We start from the raw sequence: 18,776 nt of genomic DNA on the forward strand, positions 1-18,776 counted from the left end.
AGCGAACAAAAACCGAAGCAGAACGTGGTTCAGGACGCCATCAACTGATCAGTGAATCCTGCAGTACAGAGAAACAATGTGTATATCAGAAACAATGTGTAGACTGAAGTATTGTTGAACTTTTCTGGGAATATTTAATATTTTTATAGTAATGAGGTAAATTATTTGACCTTGAGTTAGTGTGTATTAAATTTCTAAAAAAAATTTGAAATCTACACAAAAACAAAAAGAAATTAGGCTTGTGTATGTTTGTGATTACTGAGAGCAGTCAATGCCTCCATTGACGGGAATTGTGATTTGAACACCGCAGGCTCCAGGCAAGCCTGTAAGCAAAGGGGGCTGGAGAGGCTGAATGAGTGACGTGGCATTCTTGAGGCAGTTGCAGGCCGTCTGCCTGGCGATGGTCGTGTTGGCCATCCCGGCGACCCTCCTCACGCCATCGCAGCAATTAGCTGGAACATCGCCGCCACCGTGGAGCAAATAGTTGAGGCACGGCATCAGATCAGAGGTGATGACCTGGCACGTTAGCTGTGCATGACAGCTCGGACCAAGTAATGCAGACATGGCAAGTGCGACCACTATGATCCCGTACACAGAGCTTCCCTGAGTCCTCATCTTTCTATGAAATTTCTGCAACTTCAATTACAGTGCAAATGCAAATACTTGTGCTTGAATTTGTGAGGGACTGGAGTTGGGCTGTGTGTATATATAGGGGCAATTTGGCAAGAGGTTGGTGCGTGGCGGAGGTTCTCTGGAACCATATTTTTGCCCGGCAGATTACACGCATAGGTTGGTCAGCGGATTAAGTGGTCTGTATCCGAGAGGAATGCTTCCCACGCCATTTTTCATTAACTCCGGACCCGGTGGAAGACCATTCTTTTGCACTTACATTCTAATATTTGAGCACCTTTAACTACATGCACAACAATACTCGATACCAGAAATCGGATACCTCTGTCAACCGTCAAAAATGGCCGGGACTGTTATGAAAGCTAATACTTCAGTAGCTATAAAAGCCAACTTTTGAAGTCACCATAGTTATAAAAATCCAACAGTGATATGGGGTGTAACTGTGAGTTTTGCCTGCTGAAACCTACGAAATAGAGGTTCAAATCTCATTGATTATATATGGACTGTTGTGTCTTGGCTAGAAGAGTAGGTAACCCTGACCCTCGGCTCTTATTGAGGTATAAGTTAATTGCTCTTGTGTGCTGCCTGTTGCACCTAGTTTATAGTAGCAGCCAATTGAATTTGATCCTGGACCTGTTCAGAATATTACCGATTATCCTACATTAAAAAAAAAATCCAACCATTAAAAGGGACGTTATTTTTAATTTTTAAATTTTTTTGTGAAACGGAAACAAGCTCTTGTTGAAGCATAAGTTAATTGCTATTGTGTGCGGCCTGTTGCACCTAGCCTAAGTTTATAGTAGCAGCCAATTGAATTTGATCCTGGACCTGTTCAGAATATTACGGATTATCCTACATTAAAAAAAATCCAACCATTAAAAGGGACGTTATTTTTAATTTTTAAATTCTTTTGTGAAACGGAAACAAGCTTTTTATTAAAAAGTTGTTTACATAAAGTGTCAAGATACACCCCCATATCTCGTAAATTCTGTTCACAAGTGTTTTCTTGTACTCCAAAGTAATAAAATCACATACCCTACTTTGAGAGGAGCCTATATATTACCCAAAACATAATTGCATAGTCTAGATTTTAAGAAGGTAGGCTATGCTTTTGGCTATTCCAACTTTAACATAAACATTAAAAAAGACTTATAACATCTTTATTAAAATATTTTATATAATTAGAATATTTTTTGTTCTAAAAATTATCATAGAAAGCCTAGAAAAATATCACTCCAGAAAGTGTGTTGCATCTTTGTTTGGATAAGGCATATATTACAACATTTTGTTACTATAAATATGACCAAAGGTCATACTCTGAAAAACACCAATCAATATTTTAATACGCTTCATCCAATTTATAAGCATAGGTGGCGCAAATTTTGATATCATCATCACCCAGTGGATGACCGCTTTAGAGTCTCCATAGACATCTATATGTTCGATGGACAACCATTTTGAACATAAAAGAACACCCCAAAGTACGATGCTCTCAACCTTGGCATTTGATCTCACTCCATCATTCCAACAAAAATGATAATATATTTCTGATTCAATGACTATATATGCCCCACAACCACATAACAAACTATTGAGTGTTGCCCCATCAAAAAAACCTATAAAACATCTACACCATATATCCACATAATTCATGTCTCAGATTTCCCTTCTTTGAATTAGGCCCAATTTCGTTGTAATAAGTCACAATCTTCAAAGACATGTATGTAGTAGATCCCTCGAATATCAAAACATTTTGACACCTCCATATGTCATATGTCCCAAAATATGTAAAAAGTGAGAGTGCCGAAAATTTTATAATTCATGAACCATTTTAATAAGCAAGCCTTCATAAAAGAACCAAACCAATCAGCGGAAGTATGAAGTATGTTCAGAAGACCATACCATATAGAAGACACAAAAAGACATTCGAGGAATAGATGTAGTGCGTCTTCATGCTCTGCATTACACATGACACATCTCAATTTCATGTTATTTTCCCTCTTTGAATAGTCATATGTCTTTATTTAGCTTTAATTCAAATCCACCAAATTGTACATTGGGTACATCCTAGTTTGTATAGAATAGTTGAATTATATATATTATTATTTAATTTTATAATGAAAATATAAATTTATAAAGAGAAATAATAATAACATACAAAAGAATTAATACATTTATTTATAAAAATTATTATAGTCATATAAATTAAATGGTTAGTAAATGTTGTTAGGCATCAATTTATAATAAGCCTCAAAACACTTGTTCCTACTTTATCACATAATTTTTTTGTCTATAAATAGACTTTGTTATAATACAATGGTTTATCAATACAACATGCCCAAAAAAATATAATTCACTTCATCTAACACTTTTTCATATGACATTTTTTTAATTAATCAATTTAATTAAAAGAGCAAAAAAGACATAACTACTCAACCTTTGATTTTTATATATTATTATAAATATTTTAGAATATTTCATGGAGTTTAAATCCCTACCATCCACCTAATAAATAATGATAATTAAATTAAAATTATTTAAACCTTATTCTAATATAGATATACATATTTTGTAACTAAAAAATCTATGAGTTTTAACCAACTCATAGAAAAAAAACATACCAAAAATATCAGAAATACTAAATACATAAAATATATGCAATGACTCTTTAACTTCTATGTATTTAGATTTAGCATGAAATGTATATGATGACTCTTTGTATATAATGACTCATTAACCTTTATGTATTTAGATTTTAGCAAAACCACGTATTTACGCTTCTTAACCACAAATTAGTTTATATTTTTATAATTTATTTCACGTTAATATATTTTTGTGAAATAAATTATAAAATTATTTTATACTTTTATAATTTATTTCACGCTAATATATTTTTTGAAATAAATTATAAAATTATTTTATACTTTTATAATTTATTTCACGCTAATATATTTGTGTGAAATAAATTATAAAATTATTTTATACTTTTATAATTTATTTCACGTTAATATAATTTTGTAAAATAAACTATAAAAGTATAAAATAATTTGCAATTTTTAAGAAGCCTTAGTCCCTGAGTATGTGGTTAAAGAGTCATTATATATTTCCTATACACCTAGTAACTCCAATTTTCTTTAAGTTTTTTCCTATGCAGCTAGTATCTGACATGGTTAAAACTCATAGATTTTTAAATATTTTGGGAATTCTATATATATAAGGACTGATGATAGTTCTAAATTTCCTTTTCATAAGTTCTATCCATATGAATAATTCACTTTATAATGATCAATTTGTCAATAAAATGAATAATTTCTTTTCTTATGCATATATGTGTGTGATGTATGTTAATGATCTTTGCATTGTTATATTTGTTATTCATGTTGTTGATTCAGTTAAATTGAATGAATATGATTAAAGGATAAGTAATAGGCTCTACACCCTCACTAAATATTTAATACTTTGCACATTGGTAGCATGGTAACTATCATATTCACCTTGGGTGAAATGTATTCTTTTCTGGAAGGTTAAATACATTGGTACAATATAATACATTGAGCTATCTTTGACACCTTTTGCAAACCACGATTCTCTTGTAGAGCCAACAACATGGTTACTTATTTAAATATCAACCAATGTATAGTAACATGAAAGTGATGGAGGTTGATTAAGGTCAAAATTGAGGAATGAATAGAAGAAATGATTTATGAGATCACTTGTCATGAAAGTGTCTATGTAGGAAACAATGTTGTAAGAATGAAATATAGATACTTGTTTGTGATATCTTTTGGGTGGAATTCCTAATAAACTTCCACATATGGATATAAACACTTACATAGAAGCATTGATGTTGGCTTTCATCATTTAGTGTTGAATGGATTGTTAAGAGCTTATTGAAGATCTAGTTATATGACCATAAGCATACTCAGGCAATTGATTTTGGTATGAAGGTGTGGCTGAAGGTTATGCTTTAGACTCTTTATTGAAATTTCATATGTCATTTTCCAAGTTTGAATTCTATAAGAAGGTACCATAAAAAATATTGGTCAAGGAAATGCCATGTGTGGATAAAAATGATGATGTTATAATATGGTGTGCTTCCAAGTGCCATTGAGATAGAAGTATAAGTCCTACATGGGAGGATGGAAATATGGAAAGATATAAATACTTAATAGTGGAGTTGGTATGATAACTTCTTTAAGGATTTATGGTGGTAATCACAATGGATTTTGAAACAAAATGAAAAAACAAATAGTAGAAAGAGGTATAAATAGTAAAGAACTAGTGGTAGGAAGAAACAGAAGAGCTTCATGCCATGCAAGAGTTGTTGGAAAGTTTTTATAGTCTTAAGTTGCATCCATATTGTGGGATGGTTTAAAGGATAAGAGAATTGCAAGACGGATTTCTAGTTGGACACAAAATTAAGACCAAGAAAATGTCATGTTGTGAAAAAGTCAAGAGCTCATGGAGGAAAAAATAAAATTTGAAGAGTTCAAGTGGTAACAACCTAGGAATGTAGGAAATGTAGATACTCAAACTGTAAACTCTAATATGCTAATCGGGTTTCCTAAACCAATTGGTATTATGCAAGCCATAAAATAGTGGAGTCAAGAAAGATGTAGAAATTCCCACTTTAGATCAACAGATTATGCAATAGACTCAAGTAAAATACAAGATCTACTTCTACAACAAACTTTGCGGAAGCTTAATCGAATTGAGCAAGATCAATGAGAACACATATAATTGAGAATGAGAAATCAATCACACATAACACAGAAGAAATAGCCGGAGGATAGCCTCATCCTAAAACCCCAATCTCTGTATTATCATACAAGTGGAAATCTTGTTCAAGTTACAAAAAGAATCATCTCTCAAGCTATCCTGCGCTCTCTGCAATCAAACAATACAGCTCACAGACTGAATAGACATTGTATATGTCCTATGCAAGCCCTCCAAGCCTCCTATTTCCTTGCGCAGTTTTCCTTGGGGTTCAGTGCTGCCACCTGTGTGAATTTGCCTCTTCACACAGTCACTAACCTTTGATCTAACTACGCAATCCTGAAGGAGATAATTTCTTTTGTATGGATGAGTTTCCTATATAGGAAAAATCCTCAAACTGATAGTACAATGTCCCATCATCTAATCTCAACTGGGCCTCTGTCTGAACTGACATGCATGAGTTATTTATGATCGAATATTCAGTTATCTAGAGAGCAGAAGTTACATGCATGCAAGCATTAACTAACTGAACTTACAATTAATTCTACAAACTGTTAGAACTAATCTAACTGGACTTAACTCAGTTAATTGAGCTAACTAATTACAACTCATCCTTATCTCTTTAACTAAGGGATAAATTCCTCAATCAATGGAGAAACTGTTGCATGTCTCCACATAGACTTCATGTTTGATTTTCTACAACTAATTAACTCAAGATGAATTAATTAATTATTTTACAAACAACTTCTAAGATCAAATTTGTATTTTACTTCTCAATTTTAGTTCGGGGACTAACTAAAATTGGAATCTATTCCCGAAATACTATTTATAGCAATTTTATTTTTAGCATTTCAATTTTTCATTCCTTATTGCTATGTCCAACAGTGGTACCTGAAATGCTATTTATAGCTATTTTTAGCATTTCTTTTTGTTATTTTCAACACTCCCTCTCAACAAGAAAGGAATTCAACTTGAACCCAATCCTCAACCTTTGGAATGTTCTGCATGCAACACTTCTCCCATGTGTTGTTACTTCAGCAACTCTAGAAACAAAAAAATCTCCCAACTGACCTCCTTGTTGTGCTAGAAACACCCTCTGATGTTGAAGCTCCCTCTGTCGCTGACAAGTGATCCCTTTTTGACCTCTGAGCTGCTGCAACACTCTATGCATCTCGCACCATTGCAAACCTCTAAATGCCATCCTGCACTGGTGCAACACTCCTGTGCCTCTCGCATTGTTGCAGCCTACTAGCTTTGTACTGTCTTGGGATTCCTACACTGTAGCTCTCTCTGTCACTCCATCCACATCTACCTCTACCCACTCAGCCAATCCTGCTACTCCTCGTCGGGGCTCCCATAGCAAGGTCTAATCAAAGAGGTTGGGTACCTCCATGATCCTGCCCCTATTCCAACCTTCTTGGGACTATCACTCCACATCGCCCCACCTCCGACCTGGAGGTATGGATGCATGCCATCCCTTTGCCCACTTGGCTCAAAATTTCCCCCTCGTGGAGGTCTCTACATGAGTGGATGCCTCCACTCGATCTCCTCTCGGCTTCTCCAGTTGTGGCTGCTCCTTAACCTCCTGAAGTTGCTTCACCAATCGTGGCTTCTCCATAATTGTCTGAGACTTTTTCTGGCGTTGCATGTTGAGAGGTAGTGTACTCTCCCTCTCAACCACCAAGTCTCCATCAGTTACCTTGCTCCTCAAGGCTTTGCATGCATCTTGAACCTCAAGAATGCAGGTTCTTAACTCGTGAACCGATTTGCTTCACCTGTCTCGTGGTGATGTGTCGAAAGAAAACTTTTCCCTTACTGAAGACTACATCATAGCCTTTGTCTTCCAGCATTGCGATCGACACCAAAAGTTTTCCTCGGTCCTAATACATACTTGACATCGGTCAAGGTAATGTGATATCCATGCTCCCTCTGAAAAAGAACTATGCCTACACCTGAGACACTATACTTTTCATCATTACCTATCGCTATGAGTATCTGGAGATCTTTCTCCTCCAAGGTACTGAAAAAACTCTTATCATCGATCATGTGGAAAGAAGCTCCATTGTCAAGAAACCAACCACATCCCACCATGGATGAAACCATGCATGCGAAGAGGGTGAAATCCAACTCGAACTGTGAGGCCAATGCCTCACCTTCAGATCCTTCCTTGGATCCCATCTTGGATTTCTTCAATGGACAATTTGTAGCAAAATGGCCCACCTCATGACAACGAAAGCATCGCACTTTCAATTTGTCAAACTTCTTCCCACCATGGGAAGAACTCGATTTGGGATGAGAATCCTTATCCTTCCCTTTCTTCACCTTACTTGCTAAGGCGCAATTTTCTTCATCCTCCTTGGATGATGAAGATCCATCTCTGGTGCTTCTTCTTATCTCCTCCTGCATCAGATCTAATCAAAGTTGTTCCCAATCTGACAGTTTTTCTCTTCCATTAACCGAGTCTTGGTAGCTATGCCAGCTCTTAGGAAGACCGAGGAGTGCAAGACTCACCATGTCATCATCAACTGTCATGATCCCTAAACTTCCAAGCTCATCCCTGTAGGTGGTGAGCTTGTTCAGATATGTAGAGATCGTGTCGCCCTTTTCACACTTGATTTTCCGAAGCCTGTCTTTTAGTGCCAGCTTCCTCTGATTGTTATTGTTATGATATATATATTTCAATTTTTTCCACATCGAAAATGGTATCTCCTTCCCATGTAGGCTCGAGACAATGTGGTCTCGAACTCCCTCCAGGAGGATTCTCCTTACTCTAGCCACACATTTCTTCCATTCCGCCAATTCTGTAGCATCAGATGTTGCCGACTTGGGGACTTCTTGATCAATGAAGTCCTTTAGACTGTTATCCTCTAATATTTTTTCCATGCAATCCTTCCAAGCTATATAATTTGAGCTGCCATCAAGGGCATACTCGAGTCTTAAACTATTGAACGTCATTGGTGAAATTGAGATGTGATAAGAACTCGATTTCTATATGCAGGAACCTCAAACTTCGAACTTCTCCCTTCTTGTATACTGTTCTTTTCTTTGATCACCTTTGCTCTGATACCATGTAGAAATTCCCACTATAGATCAACAAATTGTGCAATATACTAAAGCAAAATACAAGATCTACTTCTACAACAAACTTTGTGGAAGCTTAATCGAATTGAGCAAGATCAATGAGAACACATATAATTGAGAATGAGAAATCAATCACACATAACACAGAAGAAATAACCCGGGGAAAGCCTCATCCTAAAACCCCAATCTCTGTATTATCATACAAGTGGAAATCTTGTTCAAGTTATAAAAAGAATCAGCTCTCAAGCTATCATGCTCTCTCTACAATCAAATAATACAACTCATAGACTGAATAGACATTTTATATGTCCTCCTCAAGCCCTCCAAGCCTCCTATTTCCTTGTGCAGTTTTCCTTGGGGTCTAGTGCTACCACTTGTGTGAATTGGCCTCTTCACACACTCACTAACCTCTAATCTAACTGCGCAATCCTGAAGGAGATAATTCCTTCTGCATGGATGATTTTCCTATATAGGAAAAATCCTCCAACTAATAGTACATTGTCCCATCATCTGATCTCAACTAGGTCTCTGTCTAAACTGACATGCATGAGTTATTTATGAGAGAATATTTAGTTATCTAGAGAGCAGTAGTTACATGCATGCAAGCATTAACTAACTGAACTCACAATTAATTCTACAAACTGTTAGAACTAATCTAACTGGACTTAACTTAGTTAACTGAGCTAACTAATTAAAACTCAATATTACAACTCATCCTTATCTCTTTAACTGAGGGATAAATCCCTCAATCAATGGAGAAACTGTTGCATGTCCCCACATAGACTTCATGTTTGGTTTTCTACAACTCATTAACTCAAGATGAATTAATTAATTATTTTACAAACAACTGCTAAGATCAAATTCGAATTTTACTTCTCAATTTTAGTTCAGGGACTAACTAAAATTGGAATCTGTCCTGAAATACTATTTATAGCAATGCTATTTTTAGCATTTCCATTTTTCATTCCTTGTTGCTATGACCAACACTGGTACCTGAAGTGCTATTTATAGCAGTGCTATTTTTAGCACTTCTATTTTTAGCATTTCTTATTGCTATTTTCAATAGTATAAATAGTAAAGAACTAGTGGTAGGAAGAAATGGATGAGCTTCATGCCATGCATGAGTTGTTGGAAAGAGTTTATAGTCTTAAGTTGCATCCATATTGTGGGATGGTATAAAGGATAAGATAATTACAAGACGGATTTCTAGTTGGACACAAAATTAAAGACCAAGAAAATGTCATGTTGTGAAAAAGTCAAGAGCTCATGGAGGAAAAAATAAAATTTGAAGAGTTGAAGTGGTAACAACCCAGGAATGTAGGAAATGTAGATACTCAAACTGTAAACTCAAATATGCTAATCAGGTTTCCTAAACTAAGTGGTATTATGCAAACCATAAAATAGTGGAGTCAAGAAAGACATATGAATATGCTTTTGGGTTATTTTGGTACTCTAACCTTATATATTTCTATCTTACCAAAGAAGAAAGTTAAAACGGTAGTGAATTTGATCCCTCCTATGCCATATCCCCTATGCCTTCTTCTTTTTTTAAGGTACCATAACCATTTTTATGGAGAGCATAATTACCAGTTTGAGTACTCCTACTATACTAGTTGTGAACAATGCTTGTGACCTCTAAAGGGAGTTAGAAATTGTAGAAAAAATTATCAAGTCTTATAAGTGTTGTGGTAGGATAAATACATCCAGTGATATGGTAGTCAAGACCTAAGGAATTTATGTTCATATAGAGTCATTAGGGAATAATGACCATCAATTAAATGGATCATATTTATGATTTCCTTTGTTTCATAATATAAGTGATGAAGACAAAGAGTAGAACTAGTTCCTCTATGATGTCATTTGGAATGCACATAAAACCACATATGTAACATGTTTGTTGTAATTCCAAATTACTCATGGCTTTAATGTGTGACTTTGATTTAGCTCAAGGTGGATTTTTTGAAGGAGTTATAGATGATAAAGTAAAAAAATTAAGTATTTCAAATTAAAGGAGATAAAGAAAAAGGTAGGTAATATAATCTAGGAGTCTGACCAACATCTCTTCAACTCACTTAGTTGGTTGTGTTACGCTATTTTGCAAGTGTCCCACAAAGAATAGTTTATTGGTGGGTTGTTACCTCATCGTCAAATGTCATTACTACAACAACTATTCTTGAAGTGATATAAAGAATTATAATTATATAAGCCATTGGATTAGTTAAATACTTAGTTCTAGGTTGGCTTTATGGTTCACATGGTTCCAGTACTAATTGACTTCTCTATATTAGCATATTCAAGACCTAGAAAATGTTAATTGGAGCAAAAGAGAGGTGATGTGGTACACATTGTGCATTATATGATACCACCTATCGAATGATTTCCCACAACTTGGAGATATGCCAACACAATGACTAATATGTTCATGGACAATATGCCAAGGAAAGTAGATTTTGGACTCTATAAAATATGTAGAAACTAGGGACATGAACCCCATCATTACCCCTTATTATTCAAGTAAAATAACACCATGATGATAGTACATTGAAATGTTCATACAATAAACACTTACCATATAGAGGACTATCATCAATTCTTTACACTTATTAATAGTGAATTTAGTGAGAGGCAAAGATAGAGGGTAGAATCATAATTAAGATAATGGAGCACTAAGAAATGATTTGAAACATATTTTTTCTTGATGCTATGATTGTAATGAGTTGGGGCACATCAGGCATAATTATTCACGAATATGTCATCCTTTGTGCAACCACTATTGGAAGAATAATCATAAAACTAATTAATTGTTAATTTGGTAGTTGAATGACAAATTCCAACCATGCTACTATATTCCTATTTTCGAGAGGACCAATTTTGACTATTTAAGTGTTCAATTTGGACAAGGGAAAGTGTACCTATGAAGAAAATCCAACATATGCACATTTGGACACATCGGCCCTAATAGGAAATTGGTTACCCTTGGAAGCCTATAAATATAAGTGACCTCAATCTCATTTGGACATCACCCATCATGTTCTTCTTCTCTTCTTCATTGATTGGTTCACACAGGTCTGAGGTTGGGTTGAGGAAAGTGGTTTTTATAGGTCCTAAATTAAAGGGTCTGAAGCTCACACATGTTTTAGGGTTTTGGGTCACAACCGCAGGATAGACACAAGAAATTTGTGGTTACAACCATAGGCTAGTAGGCTCGTCCATGCAATTGGAAGGTCTAGATCACACACATACTTCTTCCTCCATGTGGCTGATCTCTAGGGTTGGATTTTGACATTTGACCATAGTTAACTACAGTTGATTGAAGGCAGGACAAGTTGAATTTGGTTTGGGTTGATGCTAGGAACATATCTCTAAATATTTTTGGGTTAATTTTGTTGGATGATTTTGTATTGGGCTCATTTTACTCTTTGATAAACATTTTACGACAATTTAATAGAAGAAAAATTTTCAAAGGGTTTTCCCCCTCGTGGGGTTTTCCCTGAACTTTGACCAAATATGGTGTCTCTTGTTGATGTGTTGATTGTCTCCTTTGTCATTTCATTTATTGTTCTATCTTCAATTACTGTTGATGATTGAAAATATTAATTTCCATTGAAAGATTGCTAATTGAAGAATTGAATTGGGCTAAAGAAATTGAAACAACATACAACAATGTGAAATTTAACATGGTATTAGAGCTAAGGTACAGGACAAGCCTAAAAGGAGACCAGCATTGAAGAAATTATATTTGGAAAGTTGAAGGATCCTATACTGTTGTTGGGAAAAGTATCCAATACGGAATGACCCTATCCCACTCTAAGGGTGATAGTACCTCAGCAACAATCAAAGCAAAGCTATTCGAGATTACTTCTTTATGAGATGTAAAAGAGGGGAGAAAGAGATCCACTAACCGATGTCTCCCTCTAATGATTGATCCAATCTTATATCCTTGCTGCTTGCTCCCAGCTCCTTGCTCTTTCACTGGCCCAGCTACACCAAGATCCTGCAAAATGGCAAGAGAGGGAAACTACAAGAAGCATACATTCATAATTGATTTAAGGATTAGAATAAATCAAATACACAAATGCAACAATACATCATTGAGACACATGTATATAGAAGAACCTCAAATGCTTTATTAATGGAAGAAGTAAAGTTCAGGAAATGATACAACCATAAGAGGCCCAATCCAGCATCACCTCCCAGCAGAAGGAAATCTCCTCTTCACCTCCCTCAAAGCAAATCACCCAATAGTTCTATACTCAAACCAACAGCACTTCCTTACATTCACAAGATTCCAGCCCCCCTAGACCTCATGAGAGAGATCTATATATAGGAGTTTTGGAGAAAGGATGAGTCAGCTTGAAGCTGGCATGAAGCTGACTAGTGTCCTCTCCCACTTCAGTTATTCTTCAGTTCTTGAGTCCACTTGGAGGTTCTTGCTTCCACTTGGAGATCTAGACCCTCTTACTCATCACCAGTCGAATTCCTTGATCCAAGTGTCATTTTGGAAGCTTCCTGGGCATTGACACCTTGAGGAATGACTGTGCCACATGTCCCAACTCGCCCAGCGCAGGTAGCCTTCTTTGCAGTTGACATTCAGCGCAGGTAGACAGTGGAGTAGTTGACATTCAGTGCAGATAATCAGTGGAGCAGTTGACATGATCCAGAATTAGCTTGTTTTTTAGTGTTTTCAGGTGGAGAACTGATATTCAGTGCTGTGGTTTGCTGACCTTGTTCCTCTAGGGGTAGGAACAACATGTTTAGGGACTTTGGATCCCTTAGATTATGGACATTTCATGCTTCATGCTGTAAGGCACAAAAATTTCTATAACAGTTGCCCCCTAAAGTATGAGGTCGTTTATCGGGTGAAATGCTTTATCAGGAGGATCTGAAGTTCATTCAATCGCTGAGAGGTGACCTGTAATAAAATACAATACAATACATTATTTTTCATTCTGCTTTCATGATCTAGCTGAGGCGGGCATTCCCATGCTTAGCTTTATAAATTCATTTTAGTACATAGAACAGACGATCGTCTGATGGTAGACTGATAATTCTCTGCTGAAATTATCATCCTTTGAGTAGGATGATCATCTGCTACAATGATGTACATGTCAAATGTCTTTATATTTCCTGAATATATATCGCAGCCCGGATGGATGAAACTAGATCCGGGGTCTTCAAACTCGTTCGATCTTCACTCTAAGTACAAGTCGATCCATGTGAGAATTGCGCTGAAGTCGAACATGGAAAGACATCGCTTGATTACCGGTCAATGATGTAAACCGTTAACAAGCACGAGAGGAATCACCGATAATGATAATGACCCTCAAGGTACTGCAGTACAATTCACGTGGTGTGAATAAAGGACTTGGCGTCGAACACCATGCAAAATCTTCTGGTCGAAGGTCATTGATGTATACCTGTCGCCGGAAGTGAGAAACTTGCCATTGAGGCATGCAAGTTTCAAAGTACTGAGGGGGGTGTTCCTAGATCAACTCCTTGGATAATGAGCTGAAGTCGACAAGAAGCGATCCGTCAAAGGAGGGCCTTAATGAATCCCACATCAGTGACACGGAACGGAGCTAATGATTTTAATGGAGGTGAAAAAAAATCTGTGACATATGATTCAGGGTGGCGATCATGGATGGATGAAGGATAATGTATGGCAGTGGATGGGACACAGTTGACTCTTTCTGAACAACATCTCTTGAACATATAACGACACTGATGCGATGGATCGGTAGCATTACCCCAAAGGTGGATGGTTTGGCGAGACAATGGTGATGAGACCGGTGAATGAAACAACCCAACCCGATGTGATAAGGAGGAAAAGTGTCATGTTCAAGAGCGACTTGCTACCATTAAAGCTTTGAGGTTCTCCCAATTTTTCCCCAGTCATTTCTGACCAGTACCTCTTTATTTTTGTCAAGCTTGAGGAGGATAACATATGCTTGTTCTATAACCTGCCCTTCGGGCAAGCCCATCGCTATGTTTTAACGAGCCTAGCGATAGGGAAACTCGTTCTCGTCTAAAGACAAGTTTGTCGCTATTTAATCATTTTAACGAGTCTAACGACAAGGAAAACTTGGTCCTTTTCATTTTTAGAGAGTCTGAAAAGGTACATAAAGTTAACTCCACAATTCCTTTTTCGTCATCTAATCCCTTAAGTCCGAAAAAGTATAAAACAATACAAAAGGGATGAATGTTCGATAATTTTATCGAGCCGAACCAGACAAGCGCTCGATCTTTTTGTGCAATAATCCCTCAGGTCCAAAAAGATTAAAATCTAGAGGAGGGATAGCTCTTCCGGTCCTTTAACGAGCTGGAAGGCCAAAACTCGGCAAACTTTTCATATTTTACGAGTCAGTTGAAAAGAGCTCAAAGAAGACTCGTCTTTTGAGGAACGAGTGATAAACAGGGATAGCAACTGATTCCAAGTACAGGTTGGAATTTTCAAATCACGGCAGTGTCACAAGGATGGCTAGGTGAAATCAATCTTCGCAGTTGTTCCTCAAAATGGGTAAACAATCATATGGAGGTGAACGATCAGCCAAATGAAAGTGGAGGTGGCGGTGCAAACACGACCAAGGCTTTTATGGCTGATGAATTTACGATCTCAAATGGTTATTTACCGGTTCATTTTTTCTGGATGAGCTTGACTTCTGGGGGGAAGCTTTCTCACAGCTTATGTTTATTTTTTAACGAGCATGAATTCCACGTTAAAACTGCTCGGATCTCGCTTTTCTATTTTTTAACGAGCATAAATTCCGCGGTAAAACTGCTCGATTATACCAGTCATAAGATAAGAATGTCTCATGTGAGATAGCTATTTTTTATGGAGCTTTATCTCACGAAGCTATGCTCCATATCCTTTCTTTATGCAAGTTCGGAAACGGCTAATCCAAAAAATAGATAAATAACCGCTCTTAGCTTGCAATCCAAAAGGTTTGCATGCCCCCAGGTATAAAATACAATTTCAAGGCTGCCCCTACTTATCCATCAAAACATTTGTTTTAAAGGGTGAGGCTTGCCTCTTTCTGGTTACCCAAAGATTGTTTCGTTAATCTTTCAAACAAAACATTTCCTCGGCACTGTCTACCGAAATAGACAAGGGTGAATGACTCTTTGTCAAACACGTAACCTTGACAAAAGAATCCTATTCTAGAACAACCCCTCTTCCATCCACGGACGGGGTACGGACTAGTCATATTCTTTCGCGGAAATTCTATCTCATACCCAAGGTTTTCTCTGCCCGAAGCAGACCAGGATGCATGCCCCCTGGGTTCCAGTCCCATCTTTCCGAATCACTCGCACTCATCGGGAAGAAGGACTGGGGGTGGAGACATTTCTTGATTGAATAGACCATTCAGGGTTGGTATGTGACTATTTGCAATGCGTGATCCCGGAAATGAAAGTTGGTCTACGAGCTTGACCATTCTTCCTTCGTGTGGAAAACACATTACTCTAAAGAGTGAGGAGACTACAGCTCCCATGCAATATATATAGTCTCATTCAAGGAGTAGGTTATAATCCAAGGGTCCTTGAACGACCATCACGTTCATTTGAATGGTCTTCCCTTTCAATGTAACAAGCACATTGGGGAGGATCCCTAATGGTCGACTGGTTCCTTTATCAAAACCCGAGAGATTTCTTATCTCAGGCAAAAGCGCCGGGGAACCCAGTGCTTTCCAAGCAATAGAGGAAAGGATACTCACAGATGCCCCTTCATCAATGATAGTGCCAGCCATTAACATTCTGTAAATTTGGACTATGATTCTGAATGGTATACTGGCTGGCAACCGGGGTCTGCCTAGTTGGTTCCAATCAAAGGACACAACCAGGTTGCTTGGTGGTGGGACCGAATACACGGCCGGATATGACCCTGACGATGTTCCTTCTTGCGATAAAGGAATGGGCGCATTGCCCTGATGCTCGTCAGAGTCTGTGTTGATGAAAAGAATCTGGATGGTGTCATCCTTATTCTCTTCAGTGAGGGTGTCATTTGAAGATGAATCTTCAATGACGGTGTCATTTGAAGATGAAACCTCTGAAGGCGGAACCGGGTCAACTGCCATTTCGACCTTTGGACTTTCGTCCGGTCTAGATTCAGTAGGTTCATTTTCAATGACTGACGCTTCAGCTGACCACTTGAGCGGGCCAGCTGTATTCTCAACCAACGAAGGACTCGGCACGAGTTTTTTGTATCCAGGAGGAAGTCTCAACGGTGAAACCAGACGATCTTCCAAAACTCTTTTCGCTTCGTCTAAGAAGGGACAACGGTGGATGGCGTGATCGCCTTCAAACATTCTGCAGGGGGATCTTGCTCCCCCTCTTTGTCTTGAACCTTCACTTTCGCTGGTTGACGGTAAGCATTCAACATGGCTATCAGAGGTTGATGCTCCCAAATTGTGCAAACGAGGGGACCAGTCCCTTAGTATCCGGGGAATACAGGGACAATCTCTATGGAAGTGGTCTCCTCTACATATGACACATGGCGATTTAGGCCCGGTCTGTGCTGTGTGTGGATTTTTGTCAGATGTCTTTTGCTTGCCCCCAGTCACCTTAGGCTCCTTCTTGTTCTTCTCCCTCTTCTTCTTCTCCTTCTTCTCCATGGGAGCTTGGCTTTTGCCGGCTCTACCTTGCGAAGATGAAGGATTGGAGGAAGAGTTATAGGAAGTAGAAGGCTGGTGGGCAGCTCTAGACTGATCTAACTGTTGACTCGACTGTTCAGGAACCATGGTGTTCTGAACTACATTGGTTGAGAATAGCCAAATTGGCAGGCCAATTGTCAGTCCTGGAAGCGACAATGTGGCCATGTGGGGCGCACCAACTTCTCCCCAAGAGGAGAAAGGACTAGGATTTCCATCATGTGGAATTCCTTGGTTGGGGCGTTCCATGTTCTCAACTTACAGATCAACGCAGGAATAGGAGGTGATTATGTTCCGTTTAAAATAAATTTTATAACGACACTTTAGACACAACTTGCTTTTTCAGTTTTTAAGAGTCGAGAAAAAGCTAAAGATGACTCTAGTCTCCTTCGATGTTTTAACGAGCCCGAAGTGACAAATGCTCGGATGGACTTTTTCAGTTATAGAGTTTGAAAAAGGCCAAAAGAAACTACTCTGGAGATCTAGGCAGAGGGTGTGCCAAACCTTTCGCAAAACCACAGAATACGTTTTACGGTACGAGTGGTCGATCTTCGTGAATGCTGTGTTCACTGCATTGCGATCAGTAGGGCGGCCGACACAGTTTCCTATGGATAAAGGCTTTGTTCCTATAGGGGTCTCCCAATATATACGCGATGGTACGTGGGAGCACAAGTCCGTATTGATACTTATCGCTTCACCGTGGAGGAATCACCCAACCACTCAACGCTAAGATATCACGTTTAACGACACCGGAACACGTCTCTAGCTTAGACCTCTATGTGTTTGCGTTATGTTTCAAAGCGTTGTTATGTAAATTCAATTTATTTTAAGGTTGATCTTGTTTAGCAGTTTGCCTTTATGGATCACCACGAGATGTATGGTAACACTCCTAAATGCAGTCTAAGATGATAAGCAAGCTTTTCAATCTTTCAACTTTGAAAATCTTAACTACTGAGGGAAAAGAAAGACATCATCTTTTCACACAGATCATAGAGCACACACTAATGCACTTTTTCCTAAATCAACATGCAAGCTGTCAAAATGCACATGCACAATGCAGGTATTTCTTTTCTCTTTCTTAATGTTGATGTAATACAAAAAGAAAGCTGTTGTATAATTTCGAATTCAATTTCAAGTGAAAGCAAACAAGCTTGTCCAAAATCAAAAGACACCTTAAGATTTACTTGTTTCGACACTAGAAATACATAAATTCAAACCATATGATGAAAGCAAATGCTCAATCAGCTATGAACAACAAACAAACTAACTCTTAAGATCAAAACGACACTTATCACAGGTCTAGATCTAAGAGGTCACAGCAAGACTAGTTCACTTTTCGTTATGGGAAACTGCAAATGATATAAGAAATACACAAAGAAAAAATACAGTTTCTTTATACAACCGAGGCAGAATAGTGGCAAGGAAAGGTGGTTTCAGATAGGCACATTGACTGATAACAGGCTGCAAAAACAAGGATGAAAACAGGGCAATAAACAGGAGGGAACCCCAGTAGCACAAGGCAGAACTGGTTCAGCGCAGGTAGTACACTATCAGTTTGACATTCAGCGCAGGTAGCCCCTTCGGGATCTGCACTGAAATGCAGACTGCCTTCACAGTGCCTGCAATGAAGAGATAAACTTTCGTTTTTCTCAGTTTCCGGGTTACAGATTGCTCAGAAATCCACAGTTTTTGGCCAAATCAGAA

The 18,776-nt window shown here is 37.8% G+C and overlaps 1 protein-coding gene across 1 annotated transcript; it reads right to left on the reverse strand.

The window, feature by feature from the left end:
• Positions 1-255: 255 nt before the first annotated feature.
• Positions 256-615, reverse strand: LOC149162713 (non-specific lipid-transfer protein 1-like). The gene has a single exon (XM_089435271.1). The coding sequence runs from the start codon at positions 613-615 to the stop codon at positions 256-258; it is 360 nt and encodes a 119-aa protein (XP_089291397.1).
• Positions 616-18,776: the final 18,161 nt, after the last annotated feature.

Source organism: Pinus tabuliformis, chromosome 5_2, assembly GCF_031772625.1.
Source record: "Pinus tabuliformis cultivar Carrire ecotype Pingquan chromosome 5_2, CPIR1, whole genome shotgun sequence".
Classification (NCBI taxonomy): Eukaryota; Viridiplantae; Streptophyta; class Pinopsida; order Pinales; family Pinaceae; genus Pinus; species Pinus tabuliformis.

What these genes read in the sequence shown, in the direction of transcription:
- LOC149162713 (XM_089435271.1), bottom strand. Translation starts at nt 615, where the DNA reads ATGAGGACTCAGGGAAGCTCTGTGTACGGGATCATAGTGGTCGCACTT.